This window comes from Meleagris gallopavo, chromosome 2 (genome assembly GCF_000146605.3).
Source record: "Meleagris gallopavo isolate NT-WF06-2002-E0010 breed Aviagen turkey brand Nicholas breeding stock chromosome 2, Turkey_5.1, whole genome shotgun sequence".
Taxonomy (NCBI): Eukaryota; Metazoa; Chordata; class Aves; order Galliformes; family Phasianidae; genus Meleagris; species Meleagris gallopavo.
The window spans coordinates 27,425,084-27,446,580 of NC_015012.2; the positions used below are offsets into that span (position 1 = coordinate 27,425,084).

At 36.0% G+C, this 21,497-nt stretch overlaps 1 protein-coding gene across 4 annotated transcripts; it reads right to left on the bottom strand.

Annotated features, from left to right (window-relative positions):
• Positions 1 to 9,692: 9,692 nt before the first annotated feature.
• On the bottom strand, positions 9,693 to 20,948 carry LOC104909613 (exonuclease 1-like). 4 transcript variants are annotated; one of them, XR_004158840.1, is made up of 4 exons: positions 20,729 to 20,948; positions 18,541 to 18,819; positions 16,617 to 17,709; positions 9,693 to 14,636 (listed from the first exon to the last, which is right to left on the bottom strand). XR_004158840.1 is itself a non-coding variant. In XM_019612729.1 (2 exons), exons 1-2 carry the CDS (start codon positions 20,929 to 20,931, stop codon positions 18,678 to 18,680), a joined length of 345 nt encoding a protein of 114 aa, XP_019468274.1. In that variant the 5' UTR covers positions 20,932 to 20,946; the 3' UTR covers positions 18,487 to 18,677. The 4 variants fall into 4 exon arrangements, 2 of the variants coding, with proteins under 2 accessions (XP_019468274.1, XP_019468275.1); XR_792463.3 differs by having other exon boundaries at positions 11,810 to 14,636; positions 16,617 to 16,845; positions 17,524 to 18,819; positions 20,729 to 20,947; XM_019612729.1 differs by lacking the exons at positions 9,693 to 14,636; positions 16,617 to 17,709 and having other exon boundaries at positions 18,487 to 18,819; positions 20,729 to 20,946.
• Between the last annotated feature and the right edge of the window lie 549 nt (positions 20,949 to 21,497).

The following is a 21,497-nucleotide window of genomic DNA, read 5'->3' on the forward strand; positions in this document are numbered from 1 at the left end:
AATTTTTTGGAAAGGAATCAGGCCTTCTGTGCAGAACCTGGGTACGGATTCCAGGATTGCTGAAAACTATAAATAACATACCCTCAGTTGCCATGTAACAAACTTGTATGAGAATTCACAGTTGTTCTGTTACTCTAATTCAACTGATGTTAGAGCCATAAAATTTGGCTATGTCTTGGTGTCTCTGGCAGATATGGAGCAGGAGTTTAGGTAGGATAACTGAGGTCATTACTGTCATTTTACTGCTCTCTCCCTTCCAGTGAATTTGGTTGAGATAGAAAAAGTGTCCAACCTCTTCTTGAATAAGAACAGCTGTATGTTTTAGCACTGATCATTTAGGGGAACTGTTTTAGCATCAGGGTTAATGTAGGAGGCTTATTTTAGCTCACCCAGCTGATTTTGCCAAGAAGGAGAATGCCTCACATAGCTATTCCAATGCTGGGAGTTGGCAATCTCTAGAAAGGGGCTGGCTGGTCCAGAGGGAGCATGTTACAAGAAACTGGGGTGGCATGAAGAACTGCTGCTGCTGCCATAGCTGGCTCTGGAAGATGATGCTAGGACCCTAAAGGAAGGTATCCTTTGGCTCTGTCATCCAAGACAGTTGGTCCATTAAGCTACTGTTGAGCATGATTATGCGTCATGCGCTTCACAGAACATCCTGTATAACTCAACAGATAAAGCATTTATCTGGAGCTGGGGAGACCTTGCTAGGGTTACCCTTATGCCTGATGAGCCAGAGCCACGTATTCCACACTGCACACCTTCATTAGCACCTGGACCCAGCACACAGAATGAATGTGGTGCAGCTAGAAGCTACATCGCTTGTAGACAAGGCCCAGAGAAACAATGGAAGAGTGCGGCTGCAGGGCTTGAACCCAGCTCCTATGCTAGACCTCCAGCTTATGTTTTCTTTTTGGAAATTATCCAACTGTAACATGTGTGAGCGGCTTCAATTTTACTAGTGGAAAAACGTAGGCTGTTTTGAAGGGCCTGATTCATAACTCTATAAAATGAAGCAGTTCCAGTAGAAGCTAGAGCATGCACTGAGTGCTGCCTGGAGCCACACAGGCTGCAGAGGTACAGCTACCATGTTACAGTACATGGGAGGAACTTAAGCAGGGGAGGTGGAGAGCAGAAGGTCAAACACTGTAGCAGACATGAAAGGTTTACAGTTAATTAGCTGGAAAGTTTTTTTTTCAAAATACACTTTTTCCAAGTATTGTTTTCCTATTCAGACTGCTGTAGTTTTTCTGTACCAGATTAATTTTGTTTCTGCTGGTTCATCAGGAGGGAAAAACTAAATCTATACTTATTTTAATATAAGAGTATAAGACAAATGAAAGAAAATGTTTGTTGGCTGTAGAGTTACACTTGCGACTTGCAGCAAAAAACTGTGATAGGTATGGGAACAGGCATACAGGTTAACACTGAAAAGCAAATACAGGTTATTCTATTTTTGGTACCTCCTCATTTAAAAATGGGGTTTTCTGGTAATTCTCAGCATAGTAATTTTTTGGGAGATCATTGTTTGGATTTGTGTGTACTTTAGTTACATATAACAGTCACACTTTTTGGTCACACTGTGTTTTATGCCCATTTTCTAGTGGATGATTTGTTAACTGCAGTACTACATAAAAAAAGCTACAGAGGAGTACCTATGTCATATTATAAAAAGAGAGAAGCAGAGCAATGAGCTGCAGCAGGGAGCAGTTTGCCAGCAAATAAATCTGTAAGAAAGCTTACTATTTTGCATGCATAAGATCCAGAGCTGGCCGAGTGCAGACAACCTACACGCATTTTTGTCAAGGAGAACAAGAAATGAGAAACTGAAGAAGGTAAGCAGTTGGAAAAGATGTGATTTATCAAAACTTCTTTCCAAAAGTGCCATAAACAAGTCATCAGAGTTTCTGTAGGCTGAGACAGCAATTCCTTTTTCAGAAATTTCTCTACCCAGAAGCAAGATCTATAAAGTATATTTTGAAACAATAGTGGCTGTAGGATTATGGCTTAGTACTCAGAAAGAGCTGAAAAGATAGTTTTGGGTTTTCATTTGGAGGATTAAGCTCTTAAAATTAGCCTTGACTTCCTGTCTTCCCTAGCTACGTTGTCTATTGAGGGATCAGATGATTACCTCATTGGATTATTCAAGAAAAACTCTGGAAAGAGACCCTAGCAGTAAGCTGCACTGCTTCCATGCCAGGCTCTGTTGATACCTGTTTCCAAAGCACTTCCTCTATAAAACACCCAAAACCTACATTCACACACACGTTATATACTGCTGAAACAAATCTTCAATTGAGCAGGGGTAAAGAACCTGGTTTTAAACACAAGGGGAGAAAGAGGGAAGAGAGTTATATATGGCAGTTTAATGAGGCTCTCGTTATCAAGTGCCATGAGACTGCAATTCAAGGTATCCTACAAAGCTTATTATTATGAGGTGGGACTGAGGAGAATAAGGCTGAATGAGTGAAACAGTTGCAGGAATAGTTCAACACAACATGTGCATGCAGCAGAAACCACAAACTTAGTTGCTCATAAACAGTTATTTTCGTGATGCTCCATCTAAATTTTAGTAGCTCAATTAAAGACTTCATTAATGAGTAACTCATAGTCTTCTCGTACTTATTTAGAAATAGAGGAACTACATCCTGCCTGTTTTCTATGTAACTAGAGCCAAAGCTTAAACTGTGATATTAGCAAAGGGTTGTTTCTTTGAAAACACTTTGTCAAATGTAAACTAGAGAAAGACAAGGAATGAAGGAATTGGCCATTTTTCAGATTTATAAATTTTTTTTTCAGAATTTGTCCATCAGTGGATTTATCTGTGAATCTCAGAATTTCACTGAAGAAAAAACTAAGTCAGTCTTATCTTCAGTATATATTTAGAAGAAAAGAATACAACAACTTGCCTATGCATGGACTGTGAAGCTCAAGTGTAGGTTACTGTTGGTAAACTCTATGCTGCAAACAGTCTTTTAGGCTGTATCTATATCTTCTCATTTTGATGCAAATCATACCCTTCTGGCATTCTATTCTGGAAATTTGTTAACAAATTTTTATCCTTGTGACATTAATATTAGGAGTTCAGAGCTAAGGGACAGCACCTAATTTTGTGACATTTTAGAATAAAATCCTTTGTACTGACCAGGATTTTCTCCTGTGCTTATATTTTCTCACGTTTCTGACGAGGACCATAAGCACAGTTATATTAACATATGAATTAAAATGCTACACAGAAGTCTGCAACACAACCTTAACTGATAACTGTTTGTGATTTTTTGAGCAATGCAGGATTATGCAAACTCCAAAAATAGGTACTTCAAAATTATTCCATATTGGGACATTAGAGGAAATTGGATTAATAAAAAATACCTATAGCAGACCAGTGCCCAAAATGTGTCTTTCCAATCAACAAATCTGTCTATTTCTGTTTTACTAATTTAAACAGAGACTAACTGAATATTGATTCCAAAAACCTAGCAGTTTTACAAATGAAGTTTGAACATATCCTGGGACTTTGGGGAGCTTTGAAGCAAACATACTAAATCTAATCAATCTAGCATCTTATATCATAGTTGCTGCTATAGCTGAATACTTCTTAGATCTAGTAATAAATAATCAGTTACAAAAAAAAGAACTCAGAATCAGACTTGATACTTCTATTTATACATATTTTTATTTCTACGATACCCTCAAGAGAGTTCAGCACAAGTTTTGGTCCCAAAATAAATTGCTGAGGATCTGTTTATTTATTTTTGGTTATTAAATGTGAGCTAAGAACTTTATAAACTTATAAATATAAAATACTGGAAAAAGAAAGCAGAGAGAAAACCTATACATGCTGGAAATATATTTTCCTGACTAAAATTTTAATCGTCTGCTTGACGTCATGGAACTTTGCCAAGGTTTAATCAATGTCAGCTTTTGCCTTTTCCTTCTTAACATTGTTTGCTTCACATTTGGGCTTAATCTCTGGTTAAACAAGTCAGAATTTATAGAGTTTACCACACAAATTGAAGAGATTCTTCTACCTTCTTGTCTGCATATTGGTTATTTGCTAATGGAGTTGGTACTCATTGAACTCCCTACTCCCTTTCCTTCTAAAAAAATAAAAGACTTATCTGAAGAATAGCTAGTCCTTGAGTACGCTGTGGGTTTTGCAATAAGAAATGCAACAAGTGTTGGCAAAGATTTTACAGGAAGGGTGAAGATGGCTCCCATCCCCACCCGATCGCTGTTCAGGAGGGATAAATACTTCATTTGGATGGAAGAATGATACAGGATGGAAAACAACTGGATCGTGACTTTTCATCTTAAGAGTCCATGGGAGAGACTGAATCACAAGCTAAGCATGAGTCAACACTGTCATGCTACTGTGAAAAAAAACACCACATTAGGATTTCTAAGCAGGAGTAGAGCCTACAAGCTGTGTTAAATAAGCTTCCTGCTGTACTCAACAATGGGAGGGCCTCAACTGAAATAGTCTGCCTCATCTAGGCATTACAGTCAAAGAAGAATATTAACTAGCTGAGAATTCCAGAGAGTAATGACGATGAGCAGAGATTTAGAATATGCTTATGATAAAAGATGGAAGAAATTGGATTGTTTGGCTTCAAGAAGGCTGGAAAAGGGACACATACATCCTCACAAACATAATGCTCTTGCAAAATGAGAGGGAAGACTTTTTGTTGTTGTTTACACTACTTGCTATGACAAGTATTAGGGCTTAAATTACAGCAAGAAAAAGCTACAAAAGTTTTCCTACCTAAAAAGGTGGTGAAGAGCTGGAATCCTTGCTTGGAATGTTGTGAAATGTCCCACACTGGAGGATGATGCAATGGAAAGATTTCTGGAGGTCCCGACCTTCTTTGATTCTGTGTCTTCTGTTAAAGAATCTACAGTTTTTAGACATGAGAACTTTTTTTTTTTTTTTTATAGTGAGGGTTCTCAGATTATACTGCTGAACCACACACACCACAAACAACAAAGGGGATGCAGAACTGCTCTCTCCAGCACAAGGTAAAATTTCTTCCAAGAGAACTTCTTGAATACTGTCTGGCATCAATCAATGCACACTAACCTGAGACTCCAATGCTGGGGATAGAGCAGTTTAGCTGGCCAAACCCCACTGCTTCTCCCTTGCTGTCTCTGTGTTATCTTCTTTATTTCTCTGGCACAACCACATGCACCTACACTGTGACAGTGCCCCAGTCAAGTTTGCCACTCAAATACTTCTATCATGCATGAGTGGAGCAAAAAGTTGAGGGGAGTATGTAAGAAAAGATTCATGACACTATGGTCTAAACCCTTGGTATGATGTCCAGCCCTTCTATACCAATCTGAGTAATGAGTTATAAAATAGAATACCAATATACCAGAGATCAGTTACACACTAGTTTCTTCCCAGCTCTCTTGTACTACATCTGAAACATGGAACCTTTTTATCTGGATTCTAAAATACTTTAAGAAAGAAATACAACTGCAATCAGAATAAGAAAGACTGAGATGTACCAGACAAAAATGTACAGGTCAACAACTGTTTCATTACTTCCACCAATAATTAAGCTTCCTCAGTTTCTCCCCTCCATCAGAAACCAATAACACTGTATCTGGTTTGATATCAACCTATTACTATGACCACATTATATCATATGTCTTTTTCCTGTTGTTCTATTTCAAAGTGGATTTTCATCTTGTTACTTGCTATCAAGTAGACCTGATGGGTAAAAGTTCTACTGCCAAGTGTTTGGGTATGTGTGTGCATTTATATGATGCCTAAAATCTCTTCACAATCACTTAGGCTCAAACAGGCAGGTTAACCCAAACCATTTTTTTAATGTATCACCTACTTGACACATCCAAAAGATATCTATTACTTTCACACTGTTACTTTTAAAAGTCTGCTTTCAGAAAATTCATCCTGGTGGAAGGGTTTGGGTGTAATTCCCAAACAACATGAAGTGTCTGAAAGTGCTGATGCTTGAAACCAAGCTGACAAACTCCATCTCGGTGATCCATCTGGTCCTAGAGGTCAGCAGAGCCCCTAAAACTGGGGAAAGGTCTCAGATAACTTAGCCACTCTTTCAAGTGAATCCTATGATTAGGCAAGTATTAAATCCATGTTACAAGAGATGAATAGAGGTATGCTCTGACTTTCCAGTCATCAGATGGCAGTTACTGATGCTGAACCATATAAGAGTCATTGTTGATATCATTCAAGGCACTCAAAAAAGAAGAAGATTAACTGAAAGCTAATATTGTGATAGTATTTTGAAAGAGTAAACGAATTAGCAAAAGTAAACACAAAACTTCAAGCCTGATATTGATACTTGTAGGGTGTATCGAGGACTTAAGATTAACTACTGACAGTTTAAAAAGAGATCAATATCAATGCTAATATGTGCACTGAAAATATAACTTGTCTAGCAAAGTCTTCAATAGGATTACTGTTTATGATTATCGAGGTATTCATACTAATGTAACATACTAGTGTTAAGTTTCTCGCTTTTTTTTTTTTGCCAATATTTTGACTAAAGAATATCAAAGATAACAATAGCCTATTAAAAAAATGTCCCAAAATACTTCAAAATAGGAAAATCAGTACCAAATAGTTGTATTTCTAATTTGATTCTGTAGAAGCCATGTTTCTGGACTGTGCTTTTTTTAGTGCAGCATTTTAATCATTAATCTAGAAAAAAAATCAATTTTTCCTGACTGTAAATTTATCACAGATAAAACCTGCGTAAGTATCAAGAAAAAAGGCGGAGATAATGAAGGGCAGGTCACTACTACTGGATGGTGTGGAAGTGAGCACATGAGGAGAGTGGCAACATGAGAGCTACATAGGAGTCAAAGTAGAAGCTATAATTACAGGAGATACACAGAGGCTTGTCTTGGAGAAAAACATAATCATCATATCAAGGTAGATATCGTGTTACCAATCATCAGAAAAGGCTAATACAATCATTGGACATGTGTACAGGCAAGAGAATTTCAGTCCTACTTCTGTACCTGGCACTAGAATGACTACTGTTACATCTAAGCTAATGGTGTACAATTCAGGATTGATGTTGCAACTTGGAAAAAGTTCAGAGAATTGTGAAGAGAAACATTCAAGTATTGGGAAAAAAAGTAACCTGTAAAGAGCAAAGTTTCTGGAACTCAACTTATTTACCTTACGTAGAACACACTTTTAAAATCCTTACTAATGGCAAGAAGAGTTGGTAATGGACTCTTCAATCCAGGAGACAAATGACAAAATTCCAGTAGGTAAGTATTGGAACTAAATGAAACAAAATCCATGGATTATTTTTTTGTTTGCTGAAGGTGAAGAACACAGGATCACTCTATTAAAATTAATAGTATTATTTACCTATTCTTAGCATTTTTTTCTTTTAAATCAAGAATGCTTTTTGAAAAGTGATTCTCAGTTTGAATTCTCAGCATTAATGAAATTCATAGTTGTTGTATAACATGGATCACTGAAGACCTTTATCATGTTTACACCTATGTGAAAACTAGCAGAAAATGGAAATAAGAGAAAGGAGAAAAAAATGAAAAAATGAAAATGAGTACAGTGTTTTATTAAATTAATTTAGACTCTCAAATAGCTTGTCTTGGTAAAGGACTTTCTGTCTGCTGCAATTTTGTTTGTTTCGTTCTCTGTCTTGAATGAACATGTGATATTATCATACCATTTAGAAGAGCAAAATGTGCTCAAACACAGAGCTAGGTACACATGATGGCTCCACCAATTGTTCACTTCTGGTATACTGAGATACAGCTTGACATCCTCTTCTAATCATGGTCCCAGAAGAAGAATATCTTCCTCTTGCTCCCCAGATACACTCATATTTGGAAACTAAGAGAAACAGCTTCCTTTCGTGTTTCACAATGAGCCTTGGGGTCATCCAGAACTGGGGCATATGTGATTTGACATTTCTGTTTTTCCCGTGCCACTTCCAGGGATTGAGACTGACCTGACATAGAAAAATACCTACAAATACCACAACTCAGATTGTCACTTCAATAAACAATAGACTTCTATTTACAGGGCTGGACAGATGGATCGAAGGAAGAAGTTCTATGTCCACCTTACTTACTCCACAGATTCCTCCAAATGGACAAAATGCACAAAAACTTGGACTTGCTATAGTGGAACAAACACTAGTCTCATCTGCTCTAGATTCCAACATAAACCCAAGAAATAAATCAGTAAATAGTCACTCCGCCCCTCTGAATCCTGAAACTGATGTGTTATCACACACCTCAGTTTCTCCCTGCTAGCCCTCCTCTTTTCTGAATCTTCCAGATGACAACTACCAGCTGTCTCTGCCTGCTTACATACTGAAACTTCATCCTACTTGTAAAGGAAAACAAATTAATGGTAAAAAAAAAAAAGACACATCAATTTTGATTTTAAAGTACTAAACGCTTTGTAGCTTTATATATATATATTTTTTTTAACTGGAGTCTGTAAGATCAAGGATTCTTGAAGATTAAAGTTTGCTTTGATTTGCCCTCTATCAAATCTCACTATACTCAGTTAGCAACAGCTGCTATTCCTGGCTTTATTCCACTCTCAGAATGTTTTTCATCACGAACTATATGTTTCACACACAGTTATTTGAAGATTTTACTAGATAAGCCTGTTGAGATTAATCATCCCTCCTGCAAAGGTACCATGGAATATACAGCAGTGTAATAAGAGCATTAACTTGGTTCCATAAAATAAATGATACATCAGTAGTGCAATGCTTTGGTAGAAAAAGTGACTGAAATTAAAAGAAATTCTAACTGATGTAAAATGAGCTATCACAGGCTAGGTTACAAAGGAAGCACTATGATATAAATTGTAATAGAATCAAGATTGCTTTGTTCATAACAATTACAAGACACTGTCAAAAACACGTCCAGATATAACTGCTGGCCTTTTTTTTTTTTTTAAAAAAAAACAAACAAACCTTTTTTGTTTCTCTTCCTGCTTGTGTATGAATTTTGCTGGTGTATCTGGGAATAATCATAAAAACTTTATCCTAGACCTTCACTGAGGATGGCTGTCTGGTTTTCCTTAACACATCTTACTAAGTTTAAATGTTAACTACACAGAATTTTAAAATATCTCATATAGGCTGTCGTAAGAAAGTATGTATACTTCCTTATATACTTGGCCTTTCGTAGTATGAGCTTAAAAACAGGTTTCTATTTTCTTCACATCTACTGTTCATTTTTGCTTTCACTACATCCTATTTACTGTAAAATACAAACTTTACACTAGAGCAGAACTGCAGTCTCTCTTCTCAGGTAAGCACTCAAGCAATCTGAAAAAAGCATTGTATTCCTCCTGTATTCCTGCAGCCAGTTCTCTGTCCCAGGCTATCTGGAGTGCCTTCCTTCACAGTGTTATTGCATATTCAGCCTCCGTGGAAATACATTCCTACATCAGTTCCAGTACAGAGTATGGACTGCTGGCAAAAGCACTTGCAGCAAAGGTGGCAAAAGTGTATCCTGATCTATATCATCGAGTTTCAACCCCCCTGCTATGTGCAGGGTCGCCAACCAGCAGACCAGGCTGCCCAGAGCCACATCCAGCCTGGCCTTGAATGCCTCCAGGGATGGGGCATCCACAACCTCTGTGGGCAACCTGTTCCAGTGTGTCACCACCCTCTGTGTGAAAACGTTCCTCCCAACATCTAACCTAAATCTCCTTTGTATCAGTTTAAGACCATTCCCCATTGTCCTATCACTATCCACCCTCATACATAGCCATTGCCCATCCTGTTTATATGCCCTCTTCAGATATTGGAAAGCCACAGTGAGGTCTCCCTGGAGCCTTCTCTTTTCCAAGCTAAACAAGCCCAGTTCCCTCAACCTTTCTTCATAGGAAAGGTGCTCCAGCTCTCTGATCATCTTAGTGGTTCTCCTTAGGACTTGTTCCAAGAGCTGCATCTTTCTTGTAAGGACAGTGAAGTAATGGAATGTGTTATTTAGAGAAGTAGTGGATGCCCTATCTCTGGAGGGCAGAATAAGGGTGAGGCTATATGAAAAAACATTACAATACATCCCTTCAGAAGTCGTCTTTGTTTTCTTTGTAGTTATGTTACAGTATTCCTCTTCATGTCTACAATACAGTACATATGACTTAGGTGGCATTCTAGAAACCAGGAGAAATCAACCAGCTTTGTACATGCCCACTCATGTAATAGTCTAAAAATGGAGCATGGAAGAAGTAAACTATACATAGGCATATTTAGAGATCAATCCATTCAGTCTGAAACACATGAGAATTATGTGAGTAATTGAAATTCTCCAAATTTCCATCTGATATTTAAAAAAAAGAAACAATTTGATTTGATTGCAAGAGTATGCCAGTATTTCACAACAAATATAAAAGTGAGAGATTTAACATTTTTGCATTCCTTCTCATGCAGGTACAGCTGAGGAATGTTCAGACAGTTTCACCACAGCCATTTCAGGATAGTATTAGATATGCATCTCAAATGCAAAAGCAATTTTCTAAGCTGTACTCCAGATGATGCGGCCGTAGACATATAACTCAAAGTACTGATGCATTCTTGTGCATCATCCATTCATTTTGTACTGTACAGAATATAAGTCTTCATTCTATTGCTGAAATGCAATTCTTTCCCAAGATTATTGTCTTATCATTCAAAGTTATAGACTGGCAAAAGTATCAAGGACAGGAGAAAGGGGTTATCTAATGAACGTTTGATCCTTCAGTTAGAACAGGTCGCCACAAACCCAATCCTAATTAGTGGACATCCTCTCTGCTTCCTTTTTGCACATATTATTTGATATTCCCTCATTTTAGCTTTTCTGGTGTAGGACCTAAAATACACCAAGAGAGGCAAGAGTTTTCCTAGGTCTCTAAAAGGTGAGTGGATAACAGTAAGTCATGAATCGAAGTTTTGAGGCGTTTTCTACTATTCCTTTCTGACTACTACTATGACCCACTGTAGAAAGACTGCACACTTGCACTTTAGCCAGGTTTCACTGCTGAGAGTTTGTCAAAGTACTTTCAGGAGTGCGGTGTGCTAGTTACAGGCAAGATTAGAATTTAAGGCACGAGTGCCTTTTTTGACTCTATCACTGGTCTGCAGAAAAGTGGCTAATCCTCCCACCTTCAGTCCTTTGTTTTTCTCAGATTTTTAAAAACAAGGACAATACTACTAATAGTTTCGCTTTGAAGCCTGGTTGCTGAAAACTCTCACTGTAAAAGACAGAGTTTACAGCAATGCAGAAGTCTCTCTACAACTGTATGCGCTGCAGTATATTTTGTCAAGACAGTAAATACTCCAGACTTGCATCCTCAAGAAGATAAGAGCAGATAGTAAAATATGATGCATTAGCTAAAATACAATTATGATGGGGGAGAACACCATCTACCTGACACTTCTGGTGATGTATAGGAGCACTCTGAACAGGAAAGTCCAGCTTCATCTTCTCTGACTAGGATCACAGATAAACAGACCTTCTAAAGATCAGGTAATAAAGTAAATGTGATTAGTACGTATATTATTAAGTCCTTTTCACATAGGAAGTAAGAAGTTCCAGAGGTTCAAGTTTAGGAGTCTAAGATGTCCTTTGCTCTTTTATTTCCTGGTATTTATAGTTTATAAGATTTTTTTAAATTATATGTGTATCTACATCTCTCTCCTGGATTGCTTATGTCTTGCTTTCAGCTATAACAGATTTTTTCATTGAATTTATTATATTAATCTGTAGAAATGAACAGGAATGGAGCACAAGAACAGAAAACTCAACTCCAAAACATTCTAAGTTATAAGAATAAAGTTATAAAAAGAAAAAAAAAGTTTCCTGTTTAAGGAAAGAAAGATTTGGAACAACTGAAAAGCTATGGTTTGAAAGTCTAAAACTATGTCTTAGTTTTTGAAATAAGCAAGTGGCCCAGAGTGTACATAGCATGATCAAAACTCATGCTTCAATTCAATAGCTTACAGAAAGACAAATCTTAATGAGAAAGTGTGATTGAACCATTATCATATTCTAATATTTTCCTATTGGTGTGAAAAACCAAATGAAAATCCACATAAAAATAGAATGCTGCTACTTGTAGTGGTATAGATTATGTTCAGCTTCAATTCAGGAATTCAAATCCTACCATCTCAAGTGGACCTGATCTACTGTAGAAATCTATTTAATATAAAAATCATCAAGAGATCCCAGTAAGAGTTTACAATGTTTTTAGAGTGGACTTTGAAGTTAAAACGTATGTGCAGAGCTTACTTGCACTACAATATTTGCAAGTATTTGCATTTCAACTGAAAACCAAATGTAGACAAAAAATTTTAATAAAACTTTAATCTGTTTTTTCCATTATTTCTTTTCCAAACTATATTTTATGTTTTCTGCTCTGCAGTAACAGTTCTACAGGCTGTCGTTTCACCTTTCATTAGTCTTCTCTCTAGACTAAACAATGCCAATTCATTCCACACTCCCGCCTGCTCCCTCCAGACTGTTGCACATTTTTCTTACTCCCTTAAACTCCCTCCTGGACCATCTCCAGTCTGAGTTTCTCTTGAATTATGGTGCCCAAAACAGTACTCTGAGCCTTACCAATTATGTCAAAGATAACAGAGGAATTATTTTATATATCTTGTATAGAACATTTGCACCCCAGAATCACTTCATTTTCCTCAAACATGCTAACACTTGGTAAGTTCAGTGAGCTTTCTTAACTAAGCTGATAATTAAAATTCAGAGATGGTCTTTTCTCACGAACAGTGGGTTCAGACACAGACACACGATCAGGGTTTTAAGGCCAGAAAGTTTTAAGTTGTTTTACTTTATTGCGTGGTATGTATACAGTATGCTAGTAAACCAGAAATTACCTCTGATTTATAGTAATTCTGGCAGAATAGTCTTATTTAATGCTTTAGATACTAGCAGCGTAAATGTTTTAACTTATTAAAAAATCTCCTACTTCATTGTATCACTTTACTTTGCGTAATATTTTACAAAGATTACAGAAAAAATTTGATGTTTTTTGCTAAAAAAATTTGTTTTTCTTTGATTTTCAAGAAAAACTGAGAGCACAGTTATTTCCTGGTGTGAGAGAATGTACTGTTCTAATTTTAGATTACTTACTGCTTATTTTTCCACAGATCTCCTACATGGTATGAACAAACAACTTAACTGCTGTCTATTTTCTTGTGTTTTACCAACTATTTCAGAAAAACATCCTTGTTTTTCTTCCAAAGCAAACTTTTTTTCCTGCTCATTGTTAAGATGAATTTCTGTTCAATAGAGAAAGTCAGACTCATGTTAGAGTGGATTATAGCACTCATTTGGAGACATTAGCTCCAGAGATGCAATCAAATTATCTTACTATGTTTTGATCAGTTTTCTTAAGCTGAACTTAAATTGGTTTTAAAGAAAAAAAACAATTTAGAAGTATAACTAATGGCAGTGCACAACTAAATCATTAAAAGATAGATAAAAGCCTCCATTACCTGCACAACTTTAATATACTCAGAAAAATAAAGCTATTCTTTTTGTTAAACCCCTGTTTAACAAACCTAAAAGCTTTGGGTAACACAGATATGTTATGGCAGCCAAAGTTTTAATACAAGTATAGATAAACTATTTTATTTATCTGCCAGCCGTATTTCCTCACCAGAAATAATGCAGAAAGCTCTCAGAATTTCTTTTGCTTCTTGTTCAGTTTTTAAGCCAGAAGTGACAAGTGGTGAGAAAGTATCTAGTGAATTGTTTGGAAAACTAAAATTCAAGAACTCTATGTAACAAATAGTAGATAATACAAGAAATTTGGAGTGTTGTAAAGGCCTGACACAGTTTTATGATTAACTCCATTCATTTAGAGGGGAAAAAAATAGCTTCAGATCCACAGACATCTGGTTTTGGTTGTTTTTTTTTTTTATTATTTTTTTTTCCCCCTTTAGAAATTCAAGTAGGAAAACCCCTTATGTGCTGTGCTATCATTGCAACTACCATCTGGTTTGGTCTACTGAAATTATCTCTGACTTACTCTTCCTTCCTGTATCTTGACAGGAAGTACTTAAAATGTCAGAAAATTATCTATCGAGTTGCTGGTAATGAGATGGTCTGATCAGAAAGAATAAAGGTGGTAGCCAACAAAACTTCGGTCAGATCCATGTTGCTATCTGCCACCTTATGGATTTATAACATAAAACACCTTTAAAAAAAGCTTTCTTGAACACGGTCCCTGTGCAGTGGACTAGGTGGAAAAAGTCAGACTGTACCTCTCAATATTGCCTGGTGGTGGGCAGCTTTTATAGACCCTAAAAGGTAAAGGATGTAATTTTTTTTTTTTTTTTCTCCTTTTTTCTTCCCCTGCTACTCCCCCCAGCCATACTCTGGTTTATCTGTTACATCATGAAATTTATGACAGTGTTCTTAGTTGCAATGTACTCTGATGGATGTAAGTGTATTTAACTACAATCCAAAAATCCATAAGCACAGAATACTCACTGACTGGTGCTTCTCTGAAGACTGAAAATGCTCTCTGCTCTCTTACATTCCAGTTTAAAACAAACATCTCTCTCTCTCTGTATTAAAAGCTGAATCTGCAGTCATTCCACCAGGACCAAGCTCTTCTCTCAGACCTGAGATATCTGTCAGAAAATGGTAACAGAACAGAAGTCAGCTTCATGTGAGCACAGATCTTCCAATGGCAAGTTATGGGAGATACCTCTTCAGAATACTGCATTGACAAAGTCTGTATGTCAGACACAGGAAACCAAGAGGAAAAAAAAGACCAACCACAGAAACTTCCAAAATTATATCATTTTTATAGGTTAGTGAGAAGATGGGTGTTCTCACTGTGACTGACCTCCAAGAAGATGATTTAAGCCAATACAAATACTAGAGTTTTTTTTAATTATTTTTTATTTTTAATGTCTCTGAACATTCGTGTATTAGTTATAGGACAATCATCCCGCTTTTGGTTTTGATTACCTCTTCAGACCATTAACCAATCTCTTTGCTGAGTGAGTGCAGGTTGGAAGAACAGCTTTTTCCATTTTTAAATATATGTTGTTTTTATTTTAAACCAAATCACCAAGAAAAACCACAAACCACCAAACAAACCAAAACAAATAAAAAATTGAGAATGGAACTAATCAAGATTGCATTTGCTCATCTCTGACAATGACAATGTTATTCCAGTTATTCTCAGTTATTGTAATGAATTCCAGATTAAGAAAAAAGTTAGACAAATCTGCTAGTTGTTAAAAACCTGTTCTTGCGATGCAAACTTGGGTGCTAACTGACCTCAAATTCTCCATGTTCAAATGCATTCACTGAATGCCTTAAGTGAAAATTATCAGCTGAGAGAATATCTACTAAATTTTACTAAATATTCTACTTACAGCTACTTCTGTTTGTGTCACATGAATGTTTCTGTTACAGATGTTTTGCTTAATTGGATCAAAAATTGTAAGAGTAATGAACAGGACAGCTATGGTCTGGATTTTCTCCAGCATTACCTTTTGTCCTAAAATTCAGCAACATTTTCAGCTGATATTTCTATCCCATACATAGGAATAACTTTCTCAGCATTTCTGTGTATAATAATGCCAGTTAACTTGATTAATTTCTTAGTGCATTCTTGATTTCTAGAATCTTCCTAAATCAAAGCACAACAAATATTTACTCAGGTTCATTCTTTGATGCACGGTAGGAGTGTTTCTACAATGAAGAAAAAAATTGCTATCACTCATTATGTAGTAATCATTTCATTAGTAAATGTAAAATCTCCAACTGAACGAATTGCATACAATCTATATTAGGTATTGAGACTCTCCATGATGATTTTGCTCAGTTGTTTGCTTTGAGTAGAACTATCCCAAATTTCTGATATTTGACCACTTGCACGCTGAAGGGAGATCAGGAGAATTAAACATGCCAACCCAAATACAGTAGAGCAAAATCTCCCTTATCAATGAATTCGATTTCACTGTCAAACTCAGAGGCAAGTAATAACACAAGAAAGCCACAGGAAAGGAACAAGTATACACATTTCTGTATTGTCAGAACTAAAGTTTAGGTTACTGCAGCCAGATTCAGGCCTGTCACCAACATGAAGTAACCTCTACTGTTCAGAAAAGGATTTAGCTCCTCTTCTTCCCTCCTATGTTGATAATTTTATTAATTTCATTACAAAGCACTGTAACCAAATCAAGCATATTTGTATACCTACAATTGAGCTCTATAATGAAAGAAAAAACTGGTAGTTCCATTTTTAGTAAGAGTGAAGAAATGTCTTCTAGCTTCAATATGACTTTGTTACATGAAAATTTAGCAGACATGAGAACAGGAACTTCATAAAGTACCAGTAACTGTCAACATGTAACAGAAAAAAAACCCATAACATTGCAAATTCTATTAAATACTACAACAACTTTGAGGGTTTTTTTTTTTTAAACCAAGATTGCAAAGACTAAGTCTTCAAATATTCTTCCATCTGTATTCTTCCATCCAGTAAACATGATTCTACTACATTCACTTACGAAAGAAAGAATGCGTATGGATAATATCAGCTGCTGTAATTAGAACAAAGAGCAGACTCAGCTGAATATAGAGAAGTCACTTACCTATAGTATCAAAAACATATTTGATTAGGATGCTCATTGTTGTAAGTATTCACTATGACACTGAACATTTGCAGTTTAGATTCCTTTTGGCTGCAGAAGTGGCTAGTCAGCACTTCCAGAAGTGAAGCTTGATTAGACCACCATCAGTACATTTAGCTTTTACAGACCAGATTCTCTCTTTTCACAGGATATAGAGATGCCATCCATTTCGTAAGAATATTTTGAAGTCCTGCTGATAAGAGAATATTATGTATGGAGAATTAAATATGTAACAAGAATATCAAATTAAAGCAAACTAATAAAATCCCACCAGCACAAACACATCTCCAGGATACTTTCTGCTCTCACTTATCCCTATTCTTTTTTTTTTTTTTTTTTAATCCTCATATCCTCGATCTTTTTAACACCTACTTTTTAAACCAAACTCTCCCTCCCTCTCTCCAAGCTTTCTTTCATCTTTTCATTAGGACACATTTTATCTCACTTCTCTTGTCCCATTGTCACCTAACAATTTCTGCCATTCTGAAACTGAATTTATTTATTCCTATCAAATTTTCCCCTACCTATAGGCAGCCTGAACTTGGGAAGAGTTTTGCAGATATTAGATGTATGCATACAAATATGTTGTTGCACATCTTTCATAAAAGAAAAAAAAAAAACACTCAAGCCCAAGAACTCCATATTTAACTAAAACATTTATGTTATTTTGTCATATGCTTACATGTTAAATAGAAACCTCCATATTATAGTGCTCCTTTCTGAAGAAAACTCCTCTATAACATGTCAAAATCTAAGAAGTTAAATAGAGTTAAGTTAAACAAGTTAAAACAGAAGTTAAATACAAACAATCTTAAGAATACAAAACTCAGAAAAGTACTCTTGCATAAATGATTCCCACCATACCTACCATTGAAATAACACTCCAGCAAGTTGTTACATGTCCTGTGTCTTCTAAGGTATTATATTTTTATATTTTCCATAGAAGGGTACACAAGAAAAAAAACAAAACGAGGTACATATTTGTGACAAAGTTGTGCCAAAATGTGTATGTGTAATGCCTCCTTTATTTCCACTGATTCTCTGTTTGAAGAAGCTAGAGAAGAACAAGTGATGGTATTTTCAATAGTTAAGCCACAAAATTAGGTAAGGCTATGTTTGCAGATAACAGAATTAAAACCTCAGTTCCATTCACACACGTTGCTTTTGTGTCAGAGGTCCTATACTCCTATTGAAAGGACCTGCCCTTGACAGTGTAGTTTGTCTCTTCTGATGTTCCACTAATGCAGGAATTCATGGCTCTCAGTGAAAGGCACTGGGCAGCTGTACAAAGCAACCTTACTTTTCTCACACTGATAAATACGTGATGAGAACAACCAATTAGTTTATATTTTCCCTTCAAAATTTCATTCTGTCATTAGTAACGCTCACAGCAACAGAGTAATTCATGCTAGCCAATAGTTCTATGCCTGTGAACATAAACAGTCAACCCTGTACTTACAATATTCCTTTCTGCAATTCCCAAATTATTCCCACCAATAATGTGGCTGCATCATACATTAAGTACAGAAAGCTAACCAGTGAGAGAAAAGATCTTATCGCATAGCGAAAGAATCATCATTATCAGAGTTTTGTGATGACTGAATACTCAAGAGCAGTTTTATTCCTGCCCTGGAGACCAACTAGGCTCAACAGGGAAGAAGTAGCAAGAAAATTTTTAAATGGTCTTAAAAACTAAGGCATAAACATGCCCTGCTGTTTTCTGCAAAAGTAAAGCCGTAGGTGTTGTACAAAGTTCTATCGTGTCTATATGACCTACAAAAAATACTCAGGATCAGCTGGACAAAACAGTATTAAGTTTTCAACAAGAGAATGGAGATCTGAAGGTTTTATTTCAGTCAATATAAAACTGTACCTTTCGACTCACTTTTTATAAAACAAGATGAGAAATCAGTAATCAGACTAGAACGTACAGCTAATTTTCAAAGTATCTTTTCTATACTGATGAGGTCCCAAAGAAATTTTGACAGTGATAAAAATGCATTCTATTGCACAGCATACAGTTCATTGGAATATAGCTCTCTGAACATGAGTACGTTCAAGGTGATTGAAGATTTCTTCTTCTGTTTCTGGAGTGAGCTGAATATTATCTTTGATTGGAGACAGCGGGTCTGGCTTTTTACAGGAAGGGAGCTTTTCATAGTCTCTGCAGAAAGACAGACAAAACAAAACCCAAAGTTTAACATTATGTGTTTATAGCTACACACTTTAAGAACATATGGGTTAATTGAAAACTAGACCTCTCATCCAGCTACCTTCTCATCCACCAGCAAGTCCAAAGCAAAAGTGATGATGTAAGTTTTATGTCCAATTTCACTATGGCTAACAGTTTGACTGAAAGCTATTTCAACCATTTCAGTTATCCTGTAAATGGAACGAGAGCTATTATTTTTTACATCCGAAGTGCAGTATGTACCACATTCTACACATGTGCTTCCTTAACTTCCAGGTCTTCTGGACAACTGTAGTATTGTATATAGCTTGTGAATGTTAAGGACAGAACAGATTAGAGTCCCATGTGATCTGTTTGCCCTCAACAACATAATTGCCTGTAGCCAATTTCAGAAGATAACTTAAATCTGAAAAAACAGTGAGCAGAGCACTCAGATCTAAGCCAGCCCTCTCAGTAGGGAAAAACTTTTTTGAGAAACAATTTACAAACAACATCCCTTAAACTAAGAAACAGTTATTTTAATTGCATAAAATTAGGTAACATATTCATAATATATATTTCTGGTATATCCCCAGAAATTACAGACCAGAAAAAATGTGGATAAATGTGTGGATGTTGGGGCTTAAGTCTTAAAACTGCCAGGATGGTAAAGAAGCACAGTGTCAGTGCTATTAGGCTCACTATCTTATTATGTCTGCATTCTGATAACTGAAAACACGTGATTCTCTAACAATCCTGGTCAGACGTTCCCAACTGGAAGCCAAGCAATGCATACACAAACACTGTCAACTACCACTTTGAAACTAGCTTTTAATCAACATCAAAAGGATAGTAAAGAAAGATTTCTAAAAACGTTAGTACCAGAAGTAATACACTTTTGAACAGAAAACAGCTGTAAGCTTACAATAACTTACATAAGGCCCAAACTTATTAACAGTTATTCAGACTTAACACACAGGCTCAGTCTTTTTTCCATACTAATTGCATTTCAGCTTCTTTTTCTTACAAAAAAGAGACATCTGCACAATAAGAGTGAAACAATTTAAACATCAGTTAAGTTCAACACACAACTCTGAAGTACGAATGTTTTCTGTGTTTGTATCTACATAATTTATCAGATTTTTTTCCCCCAAAGTTAAAGTAATCATCATCTCAGTGCAGAGTGAGATCCATCACAATCTGTTTCATGTTAATGAGAATGAAAAAGTTCATTTAAAAAAAAAAAAAAGAATATTTATTTGAAGTTGGGAGAGGTAGTTGAAACTAGTTGAAAAAATACCTATATTTAATATTACCATTTTTATTCTTATAGGAAAATAAACCATCCACACAAGGGAAAATAGCACTTTCTAGTGTCCAAAGAGGCAAAGCCTCTCACAAGCAGAGACTTTGTTTAGCAATCCTTCATCATTTCACCACCATTTTGAAAAGAAAACAGATTATAACAAACAGCCATTCTGAAGTGTCAGAGGCAATCAAAGTTAAATAAAACCAATGTGCTTTCAATCAAATTTGGAAACTTCTAGGCTGCTTTTGTATCTGAGCTAAGAGATGCCTTTTAGTATTTGATGTAAAGTGGCAATAACTTTCATATAAAGTACATTATAATAAGTGCACTACTTCAACTAAATTGATTTTAGCTGAGTTCTTTCTGTTTGGTATGAAGAACATAATTAGAAGTGGAAAGTATATTTATTTCAAATTATAACTCATGGCTACACCGAACAACAAAAAAGTAAATTTGCCTAGGAAATGAAGAACTGTGTGTAGAAATATATCTGAAGATGTTCTCCTTGTTTCCTCCCAACAATTCAACACTTATTTACTGAAGATTTTTTCAAAGGTTTACAAAGGTGCTAAGTAAAGGGTTAAAGCATCTCACCTTTTAAACTGGAAGTTTCTCCAGAGTTCACCAATGGTGGCTTGTAGTCCCAACTTATTTTCAGCGTCACAATGATTTCTCTTTTGCACAGGAGACAGTTTCTTACTTAATCCACTTACTTTAGCAGGTATCAATGGCTTCAGTTTTGTCACAATACGTGACCCCACAGAACTGGATTTGCGTAAACCAGGAACCTGTAGCATTTTCAATACCGGAGTATTAATGATTAAAATAAAAACCTATAAGCAGTATAATCTGTTATTAAGTGTTTAATTAAAAAGTGCTTTACATTGTGTAAAGGTAATGCAATATGATTGTCCCAACAGCATATTTAGACAGCTTCTCTAATCCAAAAATCTTCATGTCACATAGAGATAATGCAACTGTGAGAACTGATGGACCAGCTTCTACGTATCTTTGCATCTTAAATAGCTGCAGAAGTATGCTGCTTTGGAATGCAATTGTAAAAGTTTACTGAATTCTTGTTTTCTCATCTATTCAAATGGGAACACAAGAAAAACTTTCCAGGTCAACTTTCTCAATTTAGAGAAGTCGCAATCTGGTATCACTCTCTAGGATATCTATGATTCAATTTGTCATGAAATACAAGCAGAGAAAAGATATCAGTGCAATTAACCCAGGCATTGTACCTCTAGTGGGACCTTCTGTACCTGGAACTCAAAGCAGTTGTGCTCAGCCAGAACACATCTCAAAGGCAACCAGTCTTAAGTTTGAAGATACCAAGAAAGATATGCTCCTTCATAAGATT